This window comes from Equus caballus, chromosome 20 (genome assembly GCF_041296265.1).
Source record: "Equus caballus isolate H_3958 breed thoroughbred chromosome 20, TB-T2T, whole genome shotgun sequence".
NCBI lineage: Eukaryota > Metazoa > Chordata > Mammalia > Perissodactyla > Equidae > Equus > Equus caballus.
This window is the reverse complement of record NC_091703.1, coordinates 41,235,478-41,261,800: the sequence shown is the minus strand read 5'-3', so window position 1 is coordinate 41,261,800 and position 26,323 is coordinate 41,235,478. Positions and strand designations below refer to the sequence as shown.

At 46.2% G+C, this 26,323-nt stretch overlaps 1 protein-coding gene across 3 annotated transcripts in view; it reads right to left on the bottom strand.

Annotated features, from left to right (window-relative positions):
- Positions 1-964: 964 nt before the first annotated feature.
- The window catches only part of ZFAND3 (zinc finger AN1-type containing 3), a 311,195-nt gene continuing 285,836 nt past the window's right edge, over positions 965-26,323 (bottom strand). For all 3 annotated transcript variants that reach the window (XM_023624249.2, XM_070245524.1, XM_014734392.3), the window contains one exon: positions 965-3,329. In XM_023624249.2, coding sequence (XP_023480017.1) covers positions 3,175-3,329 — 155 coding nt within the window. In that variant the 3' untranslated portion in view covers positions 965-3,174. The remainder of the gene's footprint in view (positions 3,330-26,323) is intronic.

The window sequence follows — 26,323 nt, the reverse complement described above, 5'->3', positions numbered from 1 at the left end:
TAGGTGTTTCTATTGCTCTGGTGCCTGTCCGGAGTCGTCCCTTCTCTGGAGCATGAGAGCTCTCAGTTCCCTAAGTGTGTGGCTGACCGCTGCCTTGATGACCAGGCCCCACTCCCACCCGAGGCTTCCTGTTCCTCACTGCTGCCTACTGTGAAGCTCTCTCCTCCTCTTTTCACTGCATCCTCTTCTTGCTGTGGGCTCTTGCAGGCATAAACAAGGCCTCCCTGATCAATCGGCAGGTGCTGAGAGGGAGGCACAAGGCACGGACAGTCTCACCACACCTCACCAGGTGCGGCACGTTCCAAGGCCATCAGGCCCGTGCTCTTTGCCCATCTGCTTGTTAGCCTGCATCACGCGCTTCTGATTTCCTGAGGATTTTTCATCATCTTCATGAGAACTGTGTGGTCAATATTTCTGCCTTAAAGGTGGTAGGAAGGGTACCACTCCTCTGCCACACCCCCACTAAATGTTTTTATACATCTTAAGATGTATTAAGTGTATTCTCTACACCAAAGAGTTCACACAGCATATATGTCACTCTGATTCTCCCTTCAGGGAACATTCATCCTTCATCCTCCAGGCCCTTCTTTGGGTGGGGTTTGGGTCTTGGAGACGCTGCCCCCCTCCCACCTAGAACCCAGGCACACCTGTGAGGTCCTCAGGGCAGGTACTCATTTCTTCCCATCTCCCTAGATCTGCAACCTCCTTGTGCCAGCAGAGGCTTGACTCAGTAGACACCTTCACCCCAGTGCCAGGCCCCGTGGCCTCCCAAAGCAGAACCACCCAATAGAAACCAGGGGAACAGCTGTTTTGGCTGGACACTTACTGGACACATGACCCTCAGACAATGCAGACTCTCCGCACACAAGATCCCCCCATCTCTTGTGGCCAGGGAGACTTTTTACTATTTTTCCGGTTATCCAGGTGGCACTCAGGAGAACCGGCGAAACAGAGAAATTCAAACTTTCATACGATTGGTTTAATTTTTTTTCAGCAGGAGAAAAAAGAATAAAGTTACAAGATTCTTTTAATATTTTCACAATGTTAAAACTAAAACTGAGCTCTAGGCTATGTGTGTAAGTAAATCTAGAACACAAAAGGGTTAAATAAGATTTTCTCTTTTAAAGATACAAGAATTTAAGCTTTCCTTACATTTAACAAACTTCACAGAACAGATACTGCAGGGGAACAAGCCCTTTCCCCCCACCCCAGCTCTACCATCAGGAAGTGAACATGGGCTGCGAGCCCTGTGTGCCGCCGGGCTCCCCATCGCTGCCACAGCAGCAGCCGATGGGACCTGAGGAGGGCCTGAAGGGCATGTGGATGGCCTCTTCGAGATCAGAGCTTGGCAGGGGGCCTAGGTGGGGCTGCCTCACTGAGGATGGCCATGCACTGGCCAGAGGGTCGTGGCTTGACAACAGTGGTAAACGCGGGCAGACCTGACCCCTCTGCCCTGGGCTGCCCTAGAGCAAGACACCGGTCTGGGTCCTGAAGCAAGAATTAAGGCTGGAGATTTTGCAGTGGATTCCACTCTGGTTTGGGTGGGGTGGGAGGAAGAGGTTGGGAAGAGCATGATTTCCTATTTCAGTACTTCAGATCAAAAAATATTTGTAGTTGCAGGTGTTTAGCTGTTAATTTGCAGACAGAGCTGAACGTTTGCTGTGGTATGAAAGGGAAAGTTGCTGGGTTAAACTATTCCAGTACCCCATGTGTGGGCAGACTCAAACTGCCCCTGCAGGAGCCTCCGACTCTCACTGACCTGGATGAGACAGGAGCTCGGGGCCACTCACCCCTGCTCAGGCTTTCAAGGGAATCTTAGTCCTGTTTACTGACTCCACCCCCCCGACTGGTGATGATTTACTTCCTAACACAGGCAAGTAGGCCCATCCTCACCCCTCCCCACCTGGCCTGAGCTACTGCAGCCACTGAACTCCTCTCTGCCCAAGAGAAGAGGCACAGGCTGAGAAATATGCCCTCCCACCCCCACCCGCCAGAGAAAATGCTTCTCTCAGAGCTGGGCCACGGCCACGAACCACTGTTCTAGACAGCTCAAACCCGCAGTCCCTGTGGCATACGCTGCCTGCCCTTACTAAACTGGCTGTGTGGTAGATGTGGACTGGTTATCCTTGGACTAGGGGGCGCACAGACACGGGAGGTGAGACCACGGCACCATCCTTTTGGCCCCTAGAGGGAGAGGGGCTGAGCAGGCTCCTGCTGGAAAGGCAGCAGCTTCCCCAGGTGCTCCCCAGGACTTCTACTGATTCCTGTCAGCTATGAAACGTCTTTTAAAAAACTCCCAATATAGAAATCTAGCTGCAGAGGCCAGTTTGTAGACCCCACCGCAGCTGCTGTGCTGCAATTAGCCTTATTTGATCAACTGCCAGATCCCTGCACTTGGCAAATGGCAAACCAGAGCCAGTGGAGTCGGGGTGTGCCCCGGTGACTTCTCACAACCATGGGTCCTGTGTAGAAAAGGTGGGTCTCCTTCGTGGACTAGTCTTGAGTGGAGCTAATTTTCAAAGTGAGGTTACCGTTTCTCTTCTCGCGTGATGAGAGAGTTTTTTCATAGCAAGTCAGATAAAAAATTTTCATGAGAACCTGCCCCCCACCCCCATTTCCAGCTCTGTGGGAGAGCAAGGCCACCACCCAGCCCAGCCATGTGGCCAATCTCAGCAGCCTCCTGTGGCCCAGGCACGCGTGGCCATCAGGGATCCTGGCTACTGGGACTAAGGATAAGTGAAGAGGTGAAAGGCCGAACATTAACCAGAGTTTCTGGCAAAGCCATGTGCGTCGTGGGAACTTTAACACCAGCTTCTACTCCTCTATTAACTCAGAGTCTCCGTCTGGAACACTTTCCACTTAAGGCTTTTATAAGTTTGACTCCAGCAGTGACAGGTATGTGTTGTTTTAAATCCACTAGCCATGCTCAAAAAAAATATTCTTCATGTTTTAATTTTATACAATGGCTAGCAGGCACCTTAGTAACCAGCCAGAAATCAATTTCAACCACCATCAATCCCTAAACTACAGTACCAGGATGGCTGGCTAAAGAAAGGAAACGGACTGGCTGTAGTCTGACGCGTGCCCAGTACAAGGTGTCTGGCTGACTTTGTCCTAAATAAGGCTAACATTAGTGAACTAAGAACAGCGTCATGTGGTGGCCGTGCCTGGCCTTCAGGAGCACCCCTCCCCGATGCGCTGGCAGGAGCGCCCCACTTTCCGGTCCAGTTTCACCATTTTCATGATGGCTTCCTCTCGGCCGCGGCCCATGTGGTCAAATGTACAGTCATGCTGCTCGGGGAGGCGATGTAACATACAGAACACGTAACCTGCAGTAGCGGGGAGAAGCAGAGAAAACAGACTGTTAAGGTGGCCTCCAAATGCCCAAAGAGCCCAGCTGTCGCTCTGGTCCAGAAGACGGGAAAGGCATCTCAGTGAGTGAACAATGGCCACAGCAGGGGCTCCTGCTGCTGAAGAGAGTTTATTACGATGTCCCCTCACCCTTTAACAAGAGAGCCAGCTCTTCACACTCCAGACCGCCTCCTCAAATCAGTCTCCAAGGGGCATGACCACTGCCAAGGGCGGCTGCGTCTGCATTCAGTGCTGCTCCTGCCTGGACCCTGAAGGTGAAACCCCAAAGGCGACTGCTGCAGTGAGACACACCCCTTCCCGAGGAAATGAGTGGGCCCTGAGCCCCTTCCCTCTCAGCCACCATGCAGGTGGGAGAGCACAGAGCTGCCAGTTCAGCACTTTCCCTGGCTTCGGCAAACTGTAATATCCACCACAGGACACCTACCATTTCTAGGGGGCAGAGAGGGAACAGAAGTGATTATGGCTTAAATTACATTCTACCTCCAGTACGGCTAGGGTTTGGGGGTGGGGGTGGGGTGGAAGTGATCAAACCCCAACCTACAAGTGAGCAGGGAATCTCAAGGGACACTGGATTATTTCAAGTGCTGGAAAAGGTATTACATATAAATAGAGGAAAAACAGAAATGTTGAGCTCTAGTCACCATCTCAAAGGAGCCTGATGCTTCTAACTCCACCTGGTGGGTAAGACACAGAGGTCCCAACACTCAGGGCTTCCCACTTGCTCTACCCTCCCAGAAGTGGAGGAGGCTGCAGAGCTGGTCCTCTCTTTCTGGAGCAGAGAAGTCCAAGGGAGACACTGGTGAGGCTGGTAGGACAAAGGACTGAGGAGAGGACCACAGAGCAGGGAGATGGTACAGATGAAGCCCCCCTGGTAGGAAACACTGAGAGGAGGCCCTTGGGGAGTCAGCAGAGAGGCTCAGAGGACAAAGGGAACACAGAGCTGCATCAGGATGTGGCCCATTCCCTCTCCCTTTCTGGTCAATTTCTAGGAATGCTAATGGGTGTGTGGATGTGTGTCTGGGGGGCAGACACTGAAGTCCTCTGGGTCTATCTGGCCCCCTCTTTCAGGGAGAGGGGGAAGAAGATCTGGACTGGGAGAAACCTACCAGTGCTAGCTGGCTCCCTGCCACCAACTCATCACATCAGTTGTATCTGGCCACACCTCCAGGCCCCACGGACCTAAACCAGGTCCACAGGACCAACCTGTAAGTGAATCTGAATCCTTTCTTAAACCTCCTTTCCTTGTGCACCTGGCACAGGCATCTCACAGTAGCCCTGCCAGGGCAATGCTCTCTTTACTCATTCTCCAAGCAAATGGCCTCTCTTCTCAGAGATTTCTTTCTTTTTAGCCTAGATCGCAGCGGCCAAGGTGAATGGACAGCCACTCCTTGCAAACTGTCATTCATCCATCTCCCACATCCTCAATCTCTTTTCATTTCAGAGATGAGGTGTGGAGGCAGTCATTTTAGACTAGCAGAAGTTGAAGGAAGGTCTAAGTAGCCAGGATAGACAGCAGTTTCAACAGACTTAACTTTTAAGATTAAGTTCACCCAGAGAATACTCCTCAGCTGACACGCACAGCCCTGCTGTGATGCCTTGCGCTCATGCTGTGTATGGGCACGTGCACCTGGCTCAGGGACCTCAGTGACCAGGCTGAGCCTGGACCATCCATTGTGTGAGAAAACACATTATTAACTGCTTCCCAGAGAGAGCAGGGCAATATGCTTGACTCTAAATTGGGATTGGGTTTAAGGAAAAGAACAGAGATGAAATTTTTGTCTCCTGAGAAGCCGAGCTCCCACTTGGTCAAAAAGCAAAGATAAGATTAATGAGCTCATGTGTTATATTTACTGATAAGTTCATTACTCGAAGATATTGGATACCAGTTGTCTTTCTCCTAAAGGATTTCACAGCAGAAGCGTGGATGGCCTCAGTATGCATCCTCCATCTAACAAACACAATCATCTTTTTGGAGCCAAGTCCACCTGGTGTGGGAGAACCTGCTGCCAAATGGGGGCCTGGGGTGGGGCACCTGAAGTATGGTGGCAGGAAGTGTCCATAGACATTTTTGTCACCAAGTCCTGACATATTTCCATACCCTCAGCATCCATAATAAGGGCAGGAAGACCCCTGCTGCCCCTTCCCTTCCCTTCCTCCAGGATATTGGGATGATGCAAGATAAGGTCCCAGGGGTTCTTCTCTCCTTCTGATGAATGGAACTGGCTGAATAAAAGTAGCAGGAAATGGATTACCCCTGAAATTAACTCAGCCTTGGCTCAACCTAATACCTCATTAGTCAAAGGCAGACTGGGATGGAGGAGAGCGGCTCCAGCCTTATCCTCATTACGCCCCCCACAATTTTGCTCAGCTTGCCTTCTGCCAGCTGGTGGACAGCCAATCCAGTGGATTGAGAGCCCTAGGCTCTCTCTGGAAAAGGACACAGAGCGTGACAACCACAGACACTCCCCAATATCCTCTCTACCCACCCAAGGATTCTCCACCCAGCCAAAAACACATGCCTTCTCTACCCAAGTTCTGTGTACCTCTGTTAGACACACCTTGACACTTGGCTTTCATTTTTGAAAGGTGAGAGCCACTGAACAGCAGCTAAATTTTGGGAGTGGTGCTGATATCAATTAGTATATATGGCATTGTAATTCACTGGGGGAAAGTCTGGGGGAAATTTTGGAAGGCTAACTTCCCAAATTGCTGCACTGAGGTTATTAGATAGCATAAATTAAGCTCAATCCTTCTCCTGTCAGGATCACGCATCAAGAGGAAGTTACATGCTGGAACCGTCCCAATTGGCTAAATGCATTTCAGTGTCAGTAGTCAGTAGTGGGCTGCTCTGGATATGGGGGGTGGGGGACGGTAGGAATGACTGATAGGTGGGACAAATCTTTATCCTCTTCTCTTGGTACCTGCAGATATGTTTCCAGAAACCATCGCAAGTGTCATGAGCTTTCAATTACTCTCTTACTGAATTCTGGAGACCAAACTGGGGATGGAGAGAGGCGTTCAGGCTGGGGGAAGGTGATTGTTCTTAATTTCAGTTATGAACAGTTTTAAAGCACAAGGGAACTTACAGCCTCCATTTTGGCTAGGCCATCCTCCATGTGCCATTTATTAGAAACCGGTCAGGGCCTTTCCAGAGAAGGTCAAACAAGGCAGTGTCCGGAAGGAGGAAAGCACCAAGGAGACTGACTGATCAGCTGAGCCGCAACACGGGCTTGCGTGTTATCACCCTGGGTATTATGCAAGTCTTTTTTTCCTGATTTTAAAAGTTACATATAAAAGTCAAATTCACTCTCTCATTCACATACATACAATCCATAAACACACTCTCCTTATGGCCCCACAGTTCAGCATCCTGTAGTTTTAAAAACAATTTCAATATACGTTTGCTTACAAAAGCTGTATACCAGTGCTTTGGAGGAATAAGTAGGGATAGGTGTAGGTGAGTATGATTAAAAGGATGTTGACCCCCCAAAGAGAGGAAAACACCCACAGCAAAAGTTTTTGAAAATATGATCTGTCTGCTAAATGTGATTGAACCTCAGCCCTTCCCCTGCTATGTCACATGACTAGCTGTCCTACTCCTTGGAGCCCGGGATTACTGGCTTTCCATGAAATACTGGCCTAGGAGGAAGCCGCAGAGCTCCTGAGTTGATTTCAGTAAATCTGCACAAATGCTCAAGACCTTGTGTGGGCATTTCCTTGCTTGCTGGCATTGAAGAGCAATTTGGGATGAGCCCTTGATTAAAAAGGGAGGGTGAAGAGGCAGCTCTCAAAGCGCTTTGTTCCATGGCCCACCCTTTCATGCCCCTCTCCGACTGCCACCACCTGGCTTCTGACATGCCAGCCTGGGCATGGGAAGAGGAGAGGAGGCACTAGTGAGGAGGCCTGACCACCACACGTGATACCAAGCAGCCCCTTGCCCACTGGGCTGGAAAGTCTCCAGAGGATCTCCAGCAGCTACAACCTGAGCTCGAAAAACTCTTCTTCAAATAAGTAGGCAGCATCAGGAGGGGAGGAAGAGGATGCCTGGCCAGACAGCCACAGTGGCTGAACCACGCAGGACTCCTCCAGGGCCCTGCCCAAGCCTGTGGCTGTGGACAGCAAGAGATGGGAGGAGCTTCCCTGACTCTGTCACTATCAGAGACATAAGATTACTATAGCATAAGGCAAAAAAAGACAACTCAAGACCTAGCCAACCCTCCGTCCTGAAAGAAGCCCCGATGAATGGGAGACGCAGAAGGCAGCATTCAGGTCACTCACATGGAATAGAGAGGCCTGGGGGGATGCTTCCGGGAGGACAGGCATTTCGACGGATGCCACTCATGGGTATAAATGAGCACATCTAGCCTAGGACCTCTTGATGTAGACCTGGGGCCTGTGGTCCGAATGAGCCATATGCCACACAGACCTGAAGATGCCTTAATACCTAACGGTCCTAAAACACATTCCCAGTAGAAAACGAAAGGAGATTCATTCTTCCAAACTCATAAAGGTCTGACATGCAGGTTTCTAAAAATGTTCATTTGGTGGAAACCATACTTCTGCCCTGACCCTTCAGCTTTTAAAGCTAACATCTGAAAGTCATACAACTCATTTAGATGCCCTCACCCACAGCTAAACCTCACCTCTGCTTACACAAGGAGGGAGGGCAGGTATTTTGAGACTAAACACACATGATCAAGGACAATATGCACAAATGCCATCATTAGGCAAAGATGACATAGCCAACACCTTGTTCTATGTGCTATGAAAGTTGCAACAATATTTCCTGTTTCACTCACTCATTTACAAAAACCTCTGAGTATCACTACCCAAGAGGAACACTCCGCGGCTTCACCCAGGGCCTGAGGAGACAGGGCTTGGGTTCTCCACCTCAGTAGCGCTAGCGGGAAGGGCCCTGCGGGCAGCTGAACCAGATAACTGGCCTCATCTGCTAGTTCCCTTCCCTACACTGCTCCCTGCACCCACAGGCCACGGGGAATGGCTACTGTATTAGGGTGTGGGGAAGATGGGCAGAAGAGGAGCTGGATGGCCAAGGGCGGGAGCCCACCTCACACATGGCAGGGAGTGCAGCCTTTACCCTGGGCTGAGGCTCCGGGCCCCCCAGCCCAGCACTTCCTCCAAACTGTAAGAATAGAGCAGGTGTTGGAACTGTCTATTTCCATGGAATTTCCTAAGAGAGACAAAGAAAGCAATGACAAAATTCACATTCAAAGTCTGAGCCCATGACATTTTTACTCAATTCCTGCCAGACAGAAATGTTGCTTCTCGGCTTTATCTTGGAGTAAAAGGCACCACTGAAAGTTGGCAAAACTGGGCAGCTCCAGATACTTCTGGACTTTAATTAAACATTTGTTTTCTTGCAGATTCTCCCACTTGGAGGCTCCCCTAAAGTGGTCGTTTTAGTAAAGCCACAGACCAGGGCCTCAGCTCCAGCTGCTCAAGTGTTTATACCTCACTTTCAAGAAATGTTTTACATTTTCTTGCTCATTTGAATTTCAAATTGTCAAAGGTTCAAACAGAACCTAAAAATACTGACAAGCCTTAGGGAACGAGGCACTGTAAAATGATCTGCTGGCATGCAGCCCGAGGTAGTAGTATGTGTGTACGTGCTGCCTGTGCACAGACACATCTGACCTGGTGCGCCTGCCCACCAGCCCTCCCAGCCTGTGCTGGCTGCAGCCTGGCGATGAGACCCAGGAAGGTGTGTCTAGTTAGCAGAAAAATCAGAGACTGTTCCTACAAATGCACATGGGCTCCAGAAAACCACCTATTCAAGACCTCCCTATCCAAAGAACTTGAAATCAATGATCCAAAGAGACACATGCACCGCTATGTTCACTGCAGCACTATTCACAATAGCCAAGATGTGGAAGCAATCCAAGTGCCCATCTATAGTTAAAAGGATAAAAAAGATGTGGGATATATATACACACGATGGAATACTACTCAGCCATAAAAAAGACAAAATTGTCCCATTTGCACCAACATGGATGGATGCTGAGGATATGATGTTAAGTGAAATAAGCCAGATAGAGAAAGACAAATACTGCACGATTTCACTCATATGTGGGAGATAACAAGTACATGGCTAAAAAGAACAGATTAGTGGTTACCAGAGGGGAAGCAGGTTGGGGAGGTGGGCAAAAGAGATAAAGGGGTACACATGTATGGTGATGGATAAAAATTGGACTACTGAGGGTGAGCACGATGAAGTGTATTCAGGAATTGATAAACAATAATGTACACCCAAAATTACACAATGTTATATACCATTATAATCCCAATAAAATTACTTGGAAAGAAAAAAAAAAACCTCCCAAAGCTTCCCTCAGAAACTTAGGTAAAGGACCGTCCAAATCTCAACTCATCAGTAAGTACCACTTGCTATCCAAAGCGTCTATTTTTAAAAAAGAACAATAAATATGCTCGACCCGTGTGTCTTGAAAGGACCAGGCAAACTCGTTGGAAAAAAGAATCAGATTTTTGCAGCAAGGCAGAAGTTTCTTAAAGCTCAGGACAGCTAACTGACCTCATAGTTCATTTGTAAGTGCATGTTGGGAACAGCAGGTGGCTACAGGAAAGCTTGTTGGAAAGCATTAGCCATGTATACTCCCACCAGCAGCAATCCCTGGATTACACCACATCCACTGACCCAATGCCCAAGGCAGAATTTGTAGCACAGAAACATACCAAAGGATCTTAATGCATTTTATTTCATTAGGCCATGGTACAGGCAAAGCAGCTGCAGGTGTTTTAGGAATGGAATGTGTCTGTTTTACATTCTCCTCCATCTGTGACTTTGCACGGCAGAGGGAAAAGCATCAGACTCCAAGAAACAGAACTGGATTCCACTCACTGAGGTGGCTGACACAGTGCTCGGCTGGGCTGGGCTGGGCTCGGGGAGAGAACAGGCAGATGGACAGAAGCCCAGGGCAGTGGAACCAAAGCCACAGTCAATCACGAGGCTGAGCATCAGTCTGTCTGTTTTTCAAAGGGAAGGAGAACTTGCAATTTAGAAGAGCCACTCTACTCAACAATTTAATAAAAACCACTAAAACATCCTGAGATAATTCTAAAACAGAAGCAATCATCTGTTTTTCCCTAAATCAATTAAAATATCAGTTAGATACAAGCTAAATGTTAGAACAAAACGCAGTGTGATAGAAGGCACAGACACAGGAGTCCTGTGCAACGAACTCTAAGGTAGGCGTGTGCACGCGGCACACAGCTCTAAGAGAGCCATCAGCAGCAAAGGGAAACGAAACTGCGTCACAGTCCAGCTTAATGAAGCTCCTGAGAGTTTGTACACACGTCATTTTAAAGGTATAAACAATTTACCACTCTTGGTCTCCTTTATAGGTGTCTCTCCAGACAGCCCCATTCTTGCAAAAAACTCTAATGACCTCTTTCCTCTCATCTGTGGGGAATGTTTGCCCTGTTCCAGTAATGTCGCCTCCTATCACCGGACTCGGCAGCCTCACTTCACCTGACATTCAGAAACAGTCTTCCCACCTTCATTCTTGTCTCCACTTAGGAAAAACCTATTCCTATTTTTGCTACCATGGGTAGGAGGTGGGGGTGGGCTGGGACTTGGTCGGGGGGAGGGGGGAGTGCCTACACCATGAAGGATCCTGTGCCATCAACTGACTTGTGAGAAGCCTCCTCCGAGCAAGCCCTTTAACCTGCCAGCGCACGAGAAGGGGGCTGGCTGCAAGCTCACATTATGCTAGGCTGCCTTCTCTAGAGATGAACATATATTTAAAAACCAAGAGAAAATGGCTCAATGCAGTTTTTGCCACAGGAATGATGACTTGCTCTTTCAAACAATCTTTCATTTCGGTAGCTGAAAGCAAGCAGAATTAGTCTCTTGGTACCTGGGACAGTTTTTAGGATCTGAAAAACCCTAGAAGGTGCCTGCACTCCTGGCTTCCTCTCCGTTCCCCATGCCCCCTCCAGCCTCTCTAGGAGCCTCTGAAGAACAGTGAGGTACTAGCAGGAAAACTTCTGTTTTTTGGGTGACCTTATCTTCCTCTCAGCAGGTTCCTGATCTGTTTGGCCTCCTCTTTTAGCATTTCCTTGTCCTTTAAAATTTTATCTTCTCAAACAGAGAAGTCTCCTAGAAAAACAGCTCCAAAGCTGCAGTGGGGGCAAGATATGGGGCTGCACCCATCCCACCCAAGAGCTGCAAGGGCCCCGCTTGGGCCCATGAGGGCAACTCAGTCACCAGGCTCCTAGCTCATGGCTCGCCAGGGAACTGTGGCCTGTTCATCCATCTCTAAAGGCTGCACTGGCAAGAGCTAGTTCATCCAAGTCACAGAATGTCCAAGTGGCAATGCCTTCATGGGCTATCAGACTATAAATGCCATGTGTCTCTCTCCAAAACAACACATGGAAAAGGAAGGGACACTTTCCCTATCTTTCTCTGCTGGCCTTTCATCCACATGCTGGGGTTGTAGGGGAGTGCAAAGACAACAGACTGGAGCTTGGAGAGACCCACGGCTTAGTCCCAGCCCTGCTGCTATGGCAAGTCCCTTAACAGGTGAACCTCAAGGGCTCTTTCTGGATAATCTAATGAGGAGCTTGTGCTTTGGACCCCAAGTACTGGATTCGAGTTGCAGCTGCACTGCTTTGACAGTTGTGTGGCAGTGGGTAAGCCATTTAACCTTTCAGAGCCTCACTGTGTCACCTTACAAAATCGGGTTGTTATGGGCACTAAAGCAGCTGGTGCATGTGAAGCCCCCAGCACTGGCCCCAGGAAGGTTGGCTGTTACTGGGACGGCTCTTTCAGCTCTTGTCATCTCTCGCACCTTACACAGTACAACTAACACACTTGGCTTCAAGGCTGGGAGCCCCTCCTCCCCTGCTCCCTCCTCCCCTAGGAACACAGCTCTCTTTCTGCTCCTCCCTCTTTTACCTCACAGTCTCGACTCTGGCTCCCTTCTCCCTTGAGAAAGTGCTACTGACAAAGGAAAATAAATGTGGAAATCTTCTTCCAAACATGTGATGCAGAAGTTTCCTCTGTCCCTCTCCAGAAGCCTCTTTATACAGACTATAAATGCATGGTAAGTGACAAGCTCAGTAAAGATTTCTGTTGACGATATGCAAATTTCAGAGAAACCTGATTTAAATATATGAAGACTACACAAGGCAGCCTGGAAAGCACTCAGTGGTTAGGGACACCATGAAAGGGACACGGAAACTTTCCAAGGACAGCAGAGAGCAGCTTCTCTGCTCCTGTGGGGGCTCCTCCACAGGTATGGTTGAGAATTCTGCAAGCTTCTCATAAGCAGAGGCAGAGCCTGCGCGTTTCCAAGTTTGGTCACGTACTGACCGTGTGTCGGAAGAGCGCCATGTCTGCTTCCCTGAGACTGTCTGGGAGCTGCAGTGAAAGGATGAACGAGAGAAAGGAATGGGCTGTAGACACTCTGCAAACAATCTGTTTTTGCCCAAACTCTGCCAGCATCACGTGCACTTTTGTTTTATGTGCTTCTTTTAAGAATGAAAAGTCTCTCTGCATGCTTGTTTTCACCATGATAACTCAAAAAGGTCATTCTGAGGAGCTCAAGAGTGTAAGCATACTTCTCTCTATATTCACAAAATTTTAGCATTAAAGTCACAAGTCCTACAACATCTGCTGTTCACTGTTACGTTCGGGGTGGTGGGGGGGAGGATGCCTGCAGGGCCAGAGAAGCTGGCTTCTTGATTCTGCATGTTTAAAGTTAGTTTTTTCAAACCTATCTCCCCTGGAGAGAAAGAGGCTTATTCAGTGGTAGAATGTCTCAGCCACAGACAAGAATTCAAATCTGAAGTCAGAGTATGGACTATATATAGTTTAAACCCCCACCAAATGGACAGCCCTCTCCAAGATTCTCGAGACTTCCTGCCTGCATGGGCAGGATGTGCTGACCTCATAGTCCAGCTCCAGTCACTTGGGGAGTGGATGGAGAGGGGGCTCAGATACGAGGATTTCACCAATGGTTACAGTCTGGTATAAAAACACACCATGAATGGACCCTGAACCTTGTTAAATCCAAGGGCCCTTTTCAGTTGTCACTGACACATCTGGAACAGCCCACACTCCCCCAGGCCTCTGTGACATACTCCTTGTTTTCCTTCTCTGGTAGCTCATAATCTACTGTCCTTTAAATATCAGAATTATTTACAGCTGGACCCTCTTTTTGTCTCACCCTACACTCTCTCTCTCAAGGCTTAAAATTCTAACTATATGCTAACACCTCTGAAATTTCTCTCTGTGCCCCAGACCTCTCTTTGGAGCTCCAGGTCTTTGTATCCAATCATCTACTTGGCATCTTGGAGATCTCAAATTTAAGATGTCCAAAATGGAACATTTTCTACTTCCCCACAAACCTGCTCCTCCTTCAGTGTGCCCCATTCTAAGAGAATGGGACCACCATGCAGCCAGTGGCTCATGACACAAACCTGGAGTCATCACTGGCATCTTCTTCATTCTTCACATTCAATTACCAAGTCCTATCTCCCAAAATCAAATCCATTCTCTTTTTTCCATCTCTACTGCCACCACCTAGTCAAAGCCACCAGTATCTCTTGCCAAGGCTCCTCTAGGTGGTTGCCCACATCAAATCCATCCTCCTCACAGCAGCCAAAATGATTCCATACATCCCACTCCCATCTGGGACAACTGCGCTATTTTAGTGAAACCCTTTAGTGGTTTCCCATGAATTACAATAAGCTCCACCGTCTTAGCACGCTCTCGGCCCTGCTGCCTCTTTTGCTCCCCTTGTGCCATGCACCCCCTCGTACTCTATGTTCTAGACGTACTGACCTCCAGCTAAATTCTTGCTCCTTCAGGCCTCAATTCAATGGCTCTTCCCCAGGAAGACCTTCCTAGACCCTCAGACTCCTCTAGGAACCCATTATAAGTTTTCATGGTGCCTTGGACTTCTTCAATCACTAGTCATGATTATAATTTCAGGGTCATTTGTGTTATTTTTCATTTAACTTGTTTCCCTGACTAGATATCATGAAACCAAGGACCATGCTTCTGTAATTTGTTACATATCCCCTATGCCTAGAAGAGTGCTTGGTTCATGCAAAATATTTGGAATGAGAGGTTAGCTACAAACAGACTGTGTTCTCTGAACCTCAGGAGACAAGCAAAGGTCAAGAGCTCAAGTGGTCAAATTCAATATCCTCAACCTAACCTCCTGGCATCATTTGTCTACTTTTCCCTTTCTTGAAGTACTTTCCTCTCATCTTCTGTGATGCCACACTCCTAATTTTCTTCCCACTTTACTGGCTGCTGTTCCTTGGAATCAGTTACTGACTTCCCTTCTGAAAACTCCCATAGAACCCAGTCCTCCTGCATTTTCTCCTTCTTCATCCTCTCCTTTAAGTAGCCTCATCCAAACCCAAGGCTTTAAGAATAATCTAAATATTGATACTTCTTAAATTTATATTTCCATCCACAAATTCTTCCCCTAAACTCCAAACTCCTATATTCAACTGCCTACTTGACATACACTTCCAACTACATTGGCTAATAGGAATCTCAACTGTAACATATTCAGAACAGAACTCTAATCCTCTTGACTTCTGCATCAGCTCATCTCCTTACCTTCCCTCCTCAATGGCACCGTATCCACCTAGTTGCTCAAGCCAAACCCAGGCCTCATTCTTGAGTCCTCTCTTTCCCCTACTCCTCATATCAACTTTATCAGCAGTCTTCTTGGATTTACCTCTAAATGATGTCCTGGATCGACCCTGCTTCTCTCCATCTCAAGCAAAGAGCCTGTTGCAGGAATGAGCTCAGCATGCTGATGGAGCAGAAAGAAGGCCAGCAGAGCTGGATGCAATGAGGCCAAGCCTCCACCATAGCTTGCTACAGCCCACAAACAGTTGCCCTGCTTCTGCCTTTGCTGCCCTCCAAGGCTTCTCCTTCACAGCAGTTAGAAGGATACCTTTTTTTTGGGGGGGGATGGGGGACCAGAGACGTACTTGTTTTACATTTGGTAATTAACTCTTCTTTAAACAGGTAATACATGAATATAATAAAAATCCAATTTGTATAAAATAATATTCAGCAAAAAGTCAGTCCCCCATTCCATTCTCTGTTACCCTCCCTAGAGGCAAAGCAACCATGACTACCAGTCTTACGTATTCTTGAGAGGCTATGCATACACAGCACTTATGTGTACATGTACCTCCCAGAGGGATATTTTAAAAATGTACACCAGATCATGTCATTCCTTTTCTTAAAACCCTTCAATGCTTTCCCACTACTTGTAGACTAAAATTCTAACCCCTCACAAAGCCCTACGGGCCCCCATCTGGTCCCCGCCTGCCTCTCCGCTCTCCTCAGCACTGTACTCCAACCACACTGGCCACCTTTCTGGTCCTCAGACATGCCAAATTTGTTCCCGCCTCCAGGGCCCTTGTTCTGTCTAGGACACTTTTCTCCTAGCTCTCTGAAGGGCTGGCTCTCCCAGCTTTCATGTCTCAGCTCAGCTTTCACCACCTCCCAGACCAACGCCTCCCATCCCTGTTTGTAGCCCCCTCTTTGCTCTCCTCATTCTCTGCCATTCTATCACATCATGGCACTTAGTCCTATCAGAAACTATCTTGTTTATCTTTCCCTTGTTTACTACATCTCTCTCCCAAAGAATAAAAGTATCATGTGGTCAGGGACTTTGTCAGTTTTATTCCCTGCTGTTCCTCTGGAACTCAACAAAGATTAGTAAGAAGACTGAACTAATAAATAATTTGAGCCAACATATGACTCCATTAAAAACAGAAGAAAATTACTTCTAGCAATAAAAGAATATTAAATGCTAGTGACTGTGCTGCTCACCCCACTCCTGGAGAGGACCAGCACCACCACAGTCTACTTCCAATTATCCAGGTGAACAGGGGTACGGCAAGCACAGTCTAAAAACCATTACTGTTTGACTTTGAGTATATTCCATTTTTTTGCAGTAGCAGGTTTACTTTCCTAATTATGCCTTTCTATTGCCATTATTAATATGAGCCTGTATTCGCTGAGTTCACTCTGAGAGGCAACCCAGAAATGTCCAAGATGGCATTAGATGCGCTTCTGGAACTAAAACTGCTGTAACTCGTGATCACAAATGAGCTGAGTACAGATAATGAAGAAGTGAACATAATCACACAGGTTCCCACTGACCTTCATTCCCTACTCTACCCTGGTATTTCAGTCTACTACTCTGGATTCTGTGGAAAATTCATCCTAGGGTAGCAGTTCAGTTCAAGGGAAGAGCAATTTAATTGATGCAGGAGTATTAACACAAACCTGGCCCTTTAATTTGTAAATGTGAACCTGTTCCCCTTCCCAGGTGAATCTGTAACACTCAGTGCACAGCCTTAGAGAGCACATGTCATCCTGTGTATTAATCACAAGGACACACAAACTCCATTGTGTGCTGACTCACAGCTTCCATCTCCTGGGGGCTACTGGGCTGACACGGTTCAAGCAGAAGCATGTGTGAGTGTGTGGACAGCAGTGGCCTGCTGCTGCACAGGTATCTTTACAATCCAGTGAGGAAGAGGCCTGCTCAGCTCCTCAAGGCACAAACCGGCTGCGGCTAGACTAAGCCTCCTTCTTGACCAGGAAATGTCTTCAACGGCAGTAACCACTGCCTTCCACCTCCCACCCTGCAGCCCAAGAACAACTCATCTCCTACATCAGAAGCAATACCTTGACAGATACTTAACAGACAATTTTGGCCAGAGGACAGCATCTAACACGTGCATGGTACATTTTCCCCGAGCTCCCCTGCAGCCCCAGAGCACTTTGCTGGAGGACTCACTGGAATAAACGAGGCAGGCCTGGCTGGCTGCTGTGGAAGAGAGCCATCGGGCGGAGTTCCCCACAGGTTAGTGTCATCTGTCTCCCAGTAATCCACCCAGGCACAGTACAACAGTTGGGGAGGCCCTGTGATCATATACAGAGAGGTATCCCAGGCATTGTGTTGGGGTAGAGAATAAATTAGACAGTCCGGGTGGCTCTATCTCTCAACTCCACAGGTGACAACAGAGAAAGCAAACATCCTTCAAATCCCAGGAGGGAAATAAGGAGTGGCACCCTCCTGAGCTCACACCGCCCCTTGAGTAAATGTCGGTGGACTTTCCACACCCCACATCTCCATTTCTGCTCTCCTCCCACTTCCTTACATTTCTAATCCTTCTTACTTTGTTTCCTTCCTCTTTCTCTCCAACATCTCCCCCCGGACCTTTTCTTTTTTGTTTCTCAAGATGCCTCAGTAGCTATGGTTGCCTTAACTCCTGATCTGACAGTAGGGGGTGTTTTCTGGACTGCAGGCTCAAAGGCAGGCCAAATTTGGTGACGCTGGTGAGTATCCACACCAAGCAGTGTGTACGCATGCACCTCTCATCTGTCTGCAAAGTCCACAGAAGATGCCTTCATTTCCTACTGCGTTATGCCTTACCCTAAATAGGGATGAGAATAACATCTGTACAAACAAGGAGATGTGGAAAGGTGAGCAATTTCCTAGAGAAGCTAGCTGATCCAATTATTTTAGGCACTTCTTCAATGAATTATAGGGCTGACTCATCCAGCTATTTTAGTTTTTGGCCTCTGAACTTTACTGCAATATTTCATGATCAGTCTTGACTACCCAAATCTGCAGTGTGAGAGCTCCTCTTCCCACTAGCCATCATCTCTCCACACTTATTCTCTGCCTATCTAGCACTTCTTTCTTTTGAGTCTCTGGGTCTCATGACCTTCGTGGTCCTGTCCCAGGGACCCAGGTCCCTAGCAGCATGACTTTGAATCTCAGAGACTGAACAGTTCTAGCACCCCAGTTCTATTAACATCATGCACTGTGTGAGAGCCAACCACCCATGGACACTGTGCATGGGGCTCTGGTTAGTGGGCAGATGTACTGAGCTCTAAGGCAGCCTTCTCCCTATCTGCCTTCCAAAAGATGGCGATCCACCCCAAATGCAAGTTCTGTTTTTGTAACACTGGTGACAACGTCACCCAACACTGTAGAGCTTGTGTTGTTATTTGTCACAGTCTTATTCAGGCTCACTGCTGGCAACAAGATAGCAAAACTTCAAGTGGCGAGGCTTTTCTTGGAGTCTGCATCTCCAGGGCCCAAGACGTGAGGAGTAAGGGCTATCATGTGATCTTATCAGAACCTTGTTCTGCTTAGGTAAAAGCACTTCCAGAAGCAGAAACAAACTTCATTGATATTGATCTCTTCAGAGGAAAGGTGCTATAGAAATCTCATCTAATAAATAAAGGATTCAGGCTCCAGTGTTAGGCTGTCAGTCCAGCAAGGGAAAGAAGCTATCAGGCTCAAGGAATCAAAAGTATTTATTGGTCATCTGTGCACTATTTACAGAGCTCTATTCTAGGGGCTAGGTGGAGAAGAAGAAAAAAAAAGAAGTCACTAGTTCCTGCCTTTAAAGACAGCTAGAGGTGCAGAGAGAGGAAAACAGCTGAAGGACACAGGTAGCAAAGCAAGAAATCAACTGCAAATAAAATCAATACAATCCCACTATGTGTAATAAATCGGGGGCACTGAGGAGAGGTCAACCGCATAAGGTATCCTGGAGGAGGTAAGTTTTCAAGGAAAATGAGGACATGAATTAGCACTCAGGAGAAAATGGAATGTCCACGTCAATAAGAATTAAGTGCCACTGTGTCTCATATTACCCAGGCAGGGCGAAACAAAAAAGTAGCAATGCTGTGGACTCTGTCCTCCAGAAGCATCTTGTGTAGATGGAGGGACAAGTGGCACGGGGAACACAAGTGAAAACAGTGCAGTGGGATGACTAATTAACACTATCTCAAGTGGTTCTCACAGGGTAGGCTGCATAAATTTTTACCACTCAATGTTCAATGAAAAGCATCTCTGAAATGAGGAAGGGCTTAAGGACTGGGCTAAAAACACAGACAACTCATGCTATAGTCATCTCCTCACTGTTAAGGGCACCCCATGAGCCAGTCTGGGGACATGAAAAAGTGGTGGGATTCTGGAACCTCAACAGACCTGGGCTCAAAGGCCAGGTGCTCCCTGAGTACTTCTGAGTTACTTAACTTTAAAGCTTGAGTTTTTCACTTCGGTAAAAATGGAGTACTGTTAGTCCAACGATGCTTTTATAATGGTCAAATGATATAACACTGGTGTCGACGTCCAGTATACAACAGATGCTCAATAAAGCTGTTCTTATCCCTTTACCCAGAGGATCACAACTTGATGGTATGGGGTTCACTCATTCATTCAAATGTTTACTAGGCATCACTGCACACCAGGTCCTGCAGGAGGGGCTGAGAGGCGCCAAAGAACATGATATGGTCCCTGCCCTCCAGTGCTTACGGTCTGGGAGGATGGACAAACATGTAGACAGACAATTTCAATATGTTCTGAGAAGTATAGCAACAGCGGCCACCCATGGACTCCACAGAAGAGAAGACTTTTGAGCAATCTCAGAAGGAGATTAGCAGGCTACAGGTTTTTTTTAAAAAAAGACACCCGGATTTTGTGAAGGCCTCTGATGAGGAAAACCGTGGAAACAAACACTGAGCCCAGCCTGGCATTCCTGTACCTCACCCTGTCCTTGATGTCCCCATACAGTTCTTCAATCCCTGTGAATGGACCTGCTACCGGAAGAACTAGAGTGTTGGAAAGTCAAAGCCACTGCATCCAAATATCTAAGGAGGAGGCTTGCAGGAGAGAAAGACAGTTTGTGATAAGTTGCTCTGGAGGGCAGAGTGAGGAGGAACAAGGACATTTTACAGAAGGAGGCTAGTTTTAGTTCAATGAAGGAAGTGCCTAGTCAGTCTAAGCTGCATGACAACAAGACATGCCACATTCCCTCCAGGCTGGAGATGTACACTGTGGCTGGATCACCTGCTAGGGCACTTCTGATGTGGTTTCGGTTCCATCAGTTCAGGGGGCTGGACTGGCACCAGATGTATAACTTCTAAGTCACTTAAGTGCTTGGATTCTATGTCAGAGAGTGACAGGCTGGCTCAACAGGAATGAGAGATTGGGGCAGCTATACGCAGTAGGTCTGTGGCCTGGTAGTCTCTGTGACCTCCAAAGAGTCCAGCTTATTCATGTGCAAGATGAATCAGAGGTTTTCTTTATGCAAACACACCCATCCCTAAAGTTGACTATTTAATTAAACCACAAGCATATCAAACAATTTTAATTAGACCAAGCAAGTAATGCTACCCTATCTGATAGCATACAGTATGTTTTGTCTGATTATTTCTCCCTCTACCAATAAAAATTCAAGGCAGATAAAAGTATGTAAAAATAAACAATGCTAAGGTTCTCTATCTAGACCTTATTCCTTAAGCCAAATATTCCACTGGGAAACCCTCAGGTTGCACAGGTAGCCTGGCTTCAAGAATATACCTGGAGACGGGCCCACACATTTTCTCTCACCTGCTTGGGCCTGCCTTCAACTACTACTGCAAAAGGGATTTCCCCTAAAGATAATCAGCAGGCTCACCAGAACACCACATTTCTTTGACTTCTCATTTTTTCTTGTACATTATTAGTCAACACTGACTACCGGGTACTCACTATAGGCCACATACTCTAACGGGAGCTGTAGGGATGCCACAGAGCAACACGTGGTCCTGACCCCTGCGGATTTTCCAGTCTCTCAGGGGAGACGACACCAAAGGAGGAAGGCATGTGTTAAATACTCAGAAGATATAAATCCCTCAGTGAAAGAGAATGGAGCTGACTAGATCTGATATTAAAACCTCTATAATATGGAGCACCTCATTTGAAATTTCTAGTAATTCTATTTGGTCTTAAATTACCTTTGCATTTCCAATGAACACTGAGCTATTAAGTGTACAGGTAGTATATCAAATTTTGGGCTATGTTAGAATTACCTGAGCAACTGCATTTTTACTTTCTAAAGCAGCAGCATCCCCCCGATCCAGGGACTCCGAGGCACTGGTCTGAGGCCCACACTTTTTAAGTAGTACTGCTCAAGAGGGAACCACACAAGAATCTACCAGGAAGACTGGGAGTGTCCAGTAAAAGATAGCTGCATACAACATACTGAACACAAATTACTTTTAACTATATACATTAAAGACCCTGGAAAAGACATTTCTTTAGCAAAATTCTGTGAATTATTTATCAGTTTGAAAGAAAAAAAATTTAAAAACCTATTATTTTGACTAAATACTATTTTTACCACAACTGGTCTAATTTGATGACACTAATGCCCATACAAGAGTCCCAAGTCCTGAGCAAGGTTTTAGAGGCTGAACTAAGAGGAGGTTAAAAGAGTCAGGTGTATTAATTTGGAAGAAAGACCAAGAAATCTGGGTACTTTAGAAGACAGAAGCTGGGTTCAGTGCAGATGACAGAGCAGGTGTCCAGGGAGGGATGGGCATGAATATGTGATGAGGAGCTGCGGTTAGTGGGAGCTGAAACCTATGCAGACGGGAGGAGTGGGCACTGCTATGAGCAGTCATTCTGGTCAGAAACTCTTCAGCAGTCCACGAGTTTTAGATCAAAGGCTGCATAAAATGCCAATGTTTAGCACACAGGTATGATCTGAGGCTAACGTCAACCTTTCTGGTCTCAGTGTCCTCATTCATAAAGAAAATAGGCTGGGGCCGGCCCGCTGGCGCAGTGGTTAAGTGTGCACATTCCACTTCGGTGGCCCAGGGTTCACCGGTTCAGATCCTGGGTATGGACATGGCACACTTGGCACGCCATGCTGTGGTAGGCGTCCCACATATAAAGTAGAGGAAGATGGGCATGGATGTTAGCTCAGGGCCAGTCTTCCTCAGCAAAAAGAGGAGGATTGGCGGCAGATGTTAGTTCAGGGCTAATCTTCCTCAAAAACAAAAAAGAAAGAAAGAAAGAAAATAGGGTTGAACTAAATGATTGCTAAGGCGCCTTCTAATCCTGGTGGTATGTGATTCTAATATCTACCTACCCACAGATTTTTATGATTTTGTCTTGTGGTAAAAACATTTAATTCAAACAAAGCGTTTCCAAGCATCTCTCAGTGTGGTTTGCTTTCACTATCTCAAGTGAGAATAACCCAGAATAGCATCTTGGGCGCCTGTTATGATACTGATTTGAGAAAAAGAGGAGTACTTGCAGGTCACAGGCTTTCCCCACTATAACCAGACAGACACATTACAGACACAGATACAACTATGAACAAGGGGAATTTGCTTCAGGTATAAACAGAAATGAATCCATGGGATAGCAAAACTCTTTAAAACGCGGCTTTGTTGACCTTTGTTAGAACACTGGTAATTCACCAGGGGCTATATCAGCCATTTTGGGGAAACATATTTGAATATTTCCTATGTTTTCCTGGAATGTATTCAACAGCTACAACTATTAAAATTTGTTGGGGTGAGGGGTGGACATCGGGGATAGCTATAAAAAATCTATAGCTAAATCATACTTTATTGTAAAAGACTGAATGCTTTCTACCTAAGATCAAGAAAAAGGCAAGGAGGTCCATCCTCAACATAACTATTTAACATTATGCTAGAGATCCTAGCCATTGCAATAATGCAAGGAAAAAAAAAGGTATACAGATTAGAAAAGAGTAAAATTGCCTTTATTTGCAGATGACATAATAATGGATATAGAAAATACTACGGAATCTAGAATAAGTGAATTTAGCAAGGTTGCAGAATAAAAAAATCATATACAAAAACTGACTGCACTTCCAAGTAGCAGCAAAGAACAAGCTGAGAATAAAATTTAAAAATTCTATTCACAATAGCATCAAAAAATTAAAATACTTAGGAATAAATTTAACAAAAGATATATGCTGAAAAACACAAAACTGCTGAGATATTAAAGAAGACAAACAAATGGAGAGACATCATATTCATAGGTTGGAACAGTGCTAAGATGGCAATTCTGTAAATCTTTTAAAATTTGGGCAAAATATTTAAGATATGAAGAGACTCTTCACAAAAAAGATATATAAGTGCCCAAAAAGCATATGAAAAAAAAGATGTTTTAACATCACTGGTCATTAGGGAGATACAAATTAATGTGCCACAGTGAGACAGTACCATACACCCATTAGAGCAGCCAAAGTTAAAAAGAAGGACAATACTAAATGTTGGCAAATTATGGAGAAATTGGAACCCTAATACACTGCTGATTGGATTTTCTTAAAATATGAAATGTACACTGACCATTCAACCTGGCAATTCCACCTCTATGTAAAACATAGGTCCACAAAAAGACTTGTGCGTAAACATTTATAGCAGTTCTATTCATAATCTCCCCAAACTGTCAACAACCCAACGTACGATAACTGGTAAATGGATAAACAAATGCAGTATTATCCATACAATGAAATACTATTCAATGTTATAAGATGAATGAACTACTGACAGATAACAACATGGATGAATCTTGAGAACAACATCCTATGTAGACACACAAGACTATATATACACTCTATGAATCCATTGATATGAAAATTCTAGAAAAGGCAAAATTGGGGGCTAGCCCTGTGGCTGAGTGGTTAAGTTTGCGCGCTCTGCTGCAGGCGGCCAGTGTTTCGTTGGCTCAAATCCTGGGTGTGGACATGGCACTGCTCATCAAACCACGCTGAGGCAGCGTCCCACATGCCACAACCAGAAGGACCCACAACGAAGAATATACAACTATGTACTGGGGGGCTTTGGGGAAAAAAAGGAAAAAATAAAATCTTTAAAAAAAAAAGGCAAAATTATACCAACAGAAAACAGATCAGTGGTTGCCTGGGGCTGGAGTAGGGGAGTGTGGGGATTGACTGAAAAAGGATACATGGGGAAATTTTGGGGGTGATGGAAGTATTCTAAAATTCGAATTTTGTGATGGCTGCACAACTCTTTTGAACTATAAAATAGGTGAATTTTATGGTAAGTAAATTATATCTCAAAAAATATGTTTAAAAAAACACCACACAAACCTTGCTGGGCAAAGAATTAACTGAAACTATTTACTCTAGGAACGAGCAATTATTGTGCTGTTATTACTGCTAAGACTGGACTACAGAAGTAGTTGCAAATTTGCTATCCAGACGGAAAATATTTCACTTCCTCAGACAAGGGTCTCCTGGCTCACCTGTCAGTAGGGTATGAGACACAGGCTTCAGCAGATGTGCTCTGCACATTTTGTCTTTTAAAAGCTTGGTCTTCAATGCTCCTTTGCCAGGGAGGGGAGCTCTTCATACTTCTGATATCTCTACACACTTGTCAAAGGACATGGGGTAGGTTGGATCTCTGGGACAGTGCTGAACTAATGGGCTAAATACATGGAGTTAGTGTTCAATAAACAGTTTGATTTATTTTGCTTTAACATCTCAACTTGCAATTTATGGAGGAGCAGCAGAAGGACTAACCTGGTTGGTTTTAGACTAAAACTCTCACACGTTAAAGATTAAATGGGGAATACAGGGGCCTGTCCGGTGTCCTAGTGGTTAAGTTCAGCATGCTCTGCTTTGGCAGCCCAGGTTCGGTTCCTGGGCTCAGACCTACACCACTTGTTGGTGGCCATGCTGTGGCAGTGACCCACATACAAAACAAAGCAACACTGGGGGCAGCCCGGTAGCGCAGTGGTTAAGTGCACACCTTCCACTTCTCAGTGGCCCAGGGTTCACCGGTTTGGATCCTGGGTGCGGACATGGCACCACTTGGCAAAAGCCATCTGTGGTAGGCGTCCCACGTATAAAGTAGAGGAAGATGGGCATGGATGTTAGCTCAGGGCCAGTCTTCCTCAGCAAAAAGAGGAGGATTGGCAGTAGTTAGCTCAGGGCTAATCTTCCTCAAAAAAAAAAAACAAAAAACAAAAAACCGAGCAACACTGGCAGAGATGTTAGCTCATGGCAAATCTTCCTCAAGCAAAAAGAGGAAAATTGGCAACAGATGTTAGCTCAGGGCCAATCTTCCTCAGCAAAACAAAATAAAACAAACAAAAAAATGGGGAATACGGATAGCAAACTCTTGTTTAGGTAAAAGTAAAGTGCAAGTGAAAAGAAGAGAGCAGCAAAGGGAGAAAATTTTCTCAGAATCTGCCTGAAGATTTCCAATTACCCTTAGATCTCACACATACGATAACTCCCATCAAGGAGGGTTTTGTTTGGGGTAAGGTGGGCAGGACATCTCTTTCTCTTGAGCCATAGGTCAACATACACCCAACTTCTGTCTTAGAAGTACTGGAGAAACTGTAGCCTTTCATTCCTAGACTCAGGAGCTCTTAAAGAGCTGGGGGTGGGGGGGCCTGGGAACCACTCTCTCTTTATAACACATGGCAGAGCATCACGGACTCTCCACTCAATGGCAGTAATGATAACATCTAACCAGCAAAATCAATTTGGTCATGATAAAGGATCTCAGGTGTTTCCCTGGACAGCAGAGTTTTCTGATGGATCCAGGCTAGAACTCTGTACACAGAATAAGGCCTTTTACCAAAACACACTGCTTCACTTTCTTTTAGAGACATAGGACAGAATGCCAGATATTCCTGACAGGTTCAAATCACACTTGGACGAGAGTTAAAACAAAGGCACAGACATGTGGGCTTATTTGTGGTGACTTCTGATGTTGGCGAAAGGGACCAGTCTGGTAATTTCACGTCACCAACATGCTTCATAATCACCACAGCTCCCTGCCCCACCCTGGGCTTTAGGATATCACTATTCATTCACTGTGCAGTGCCCATAGTGGTGGGGATGGCTGTGACACATGCACATTCTTCCTAGAGCATTCCTCTAACAAGATTCAACAGCTTCTGGGGCTTTCCTGTGTGCTTAATTAAAAAATAAAAAAAAAAAGTCAAATTAGATCATATTGACCATATTCAAAATCACTGATAGCTTCTCAGTGAAAACTAACATCCAAACCCGAAAGCCTGGAATCTGGAATCCCTTCCCTCCCTTTCTAGCAGCTTTCCTCACT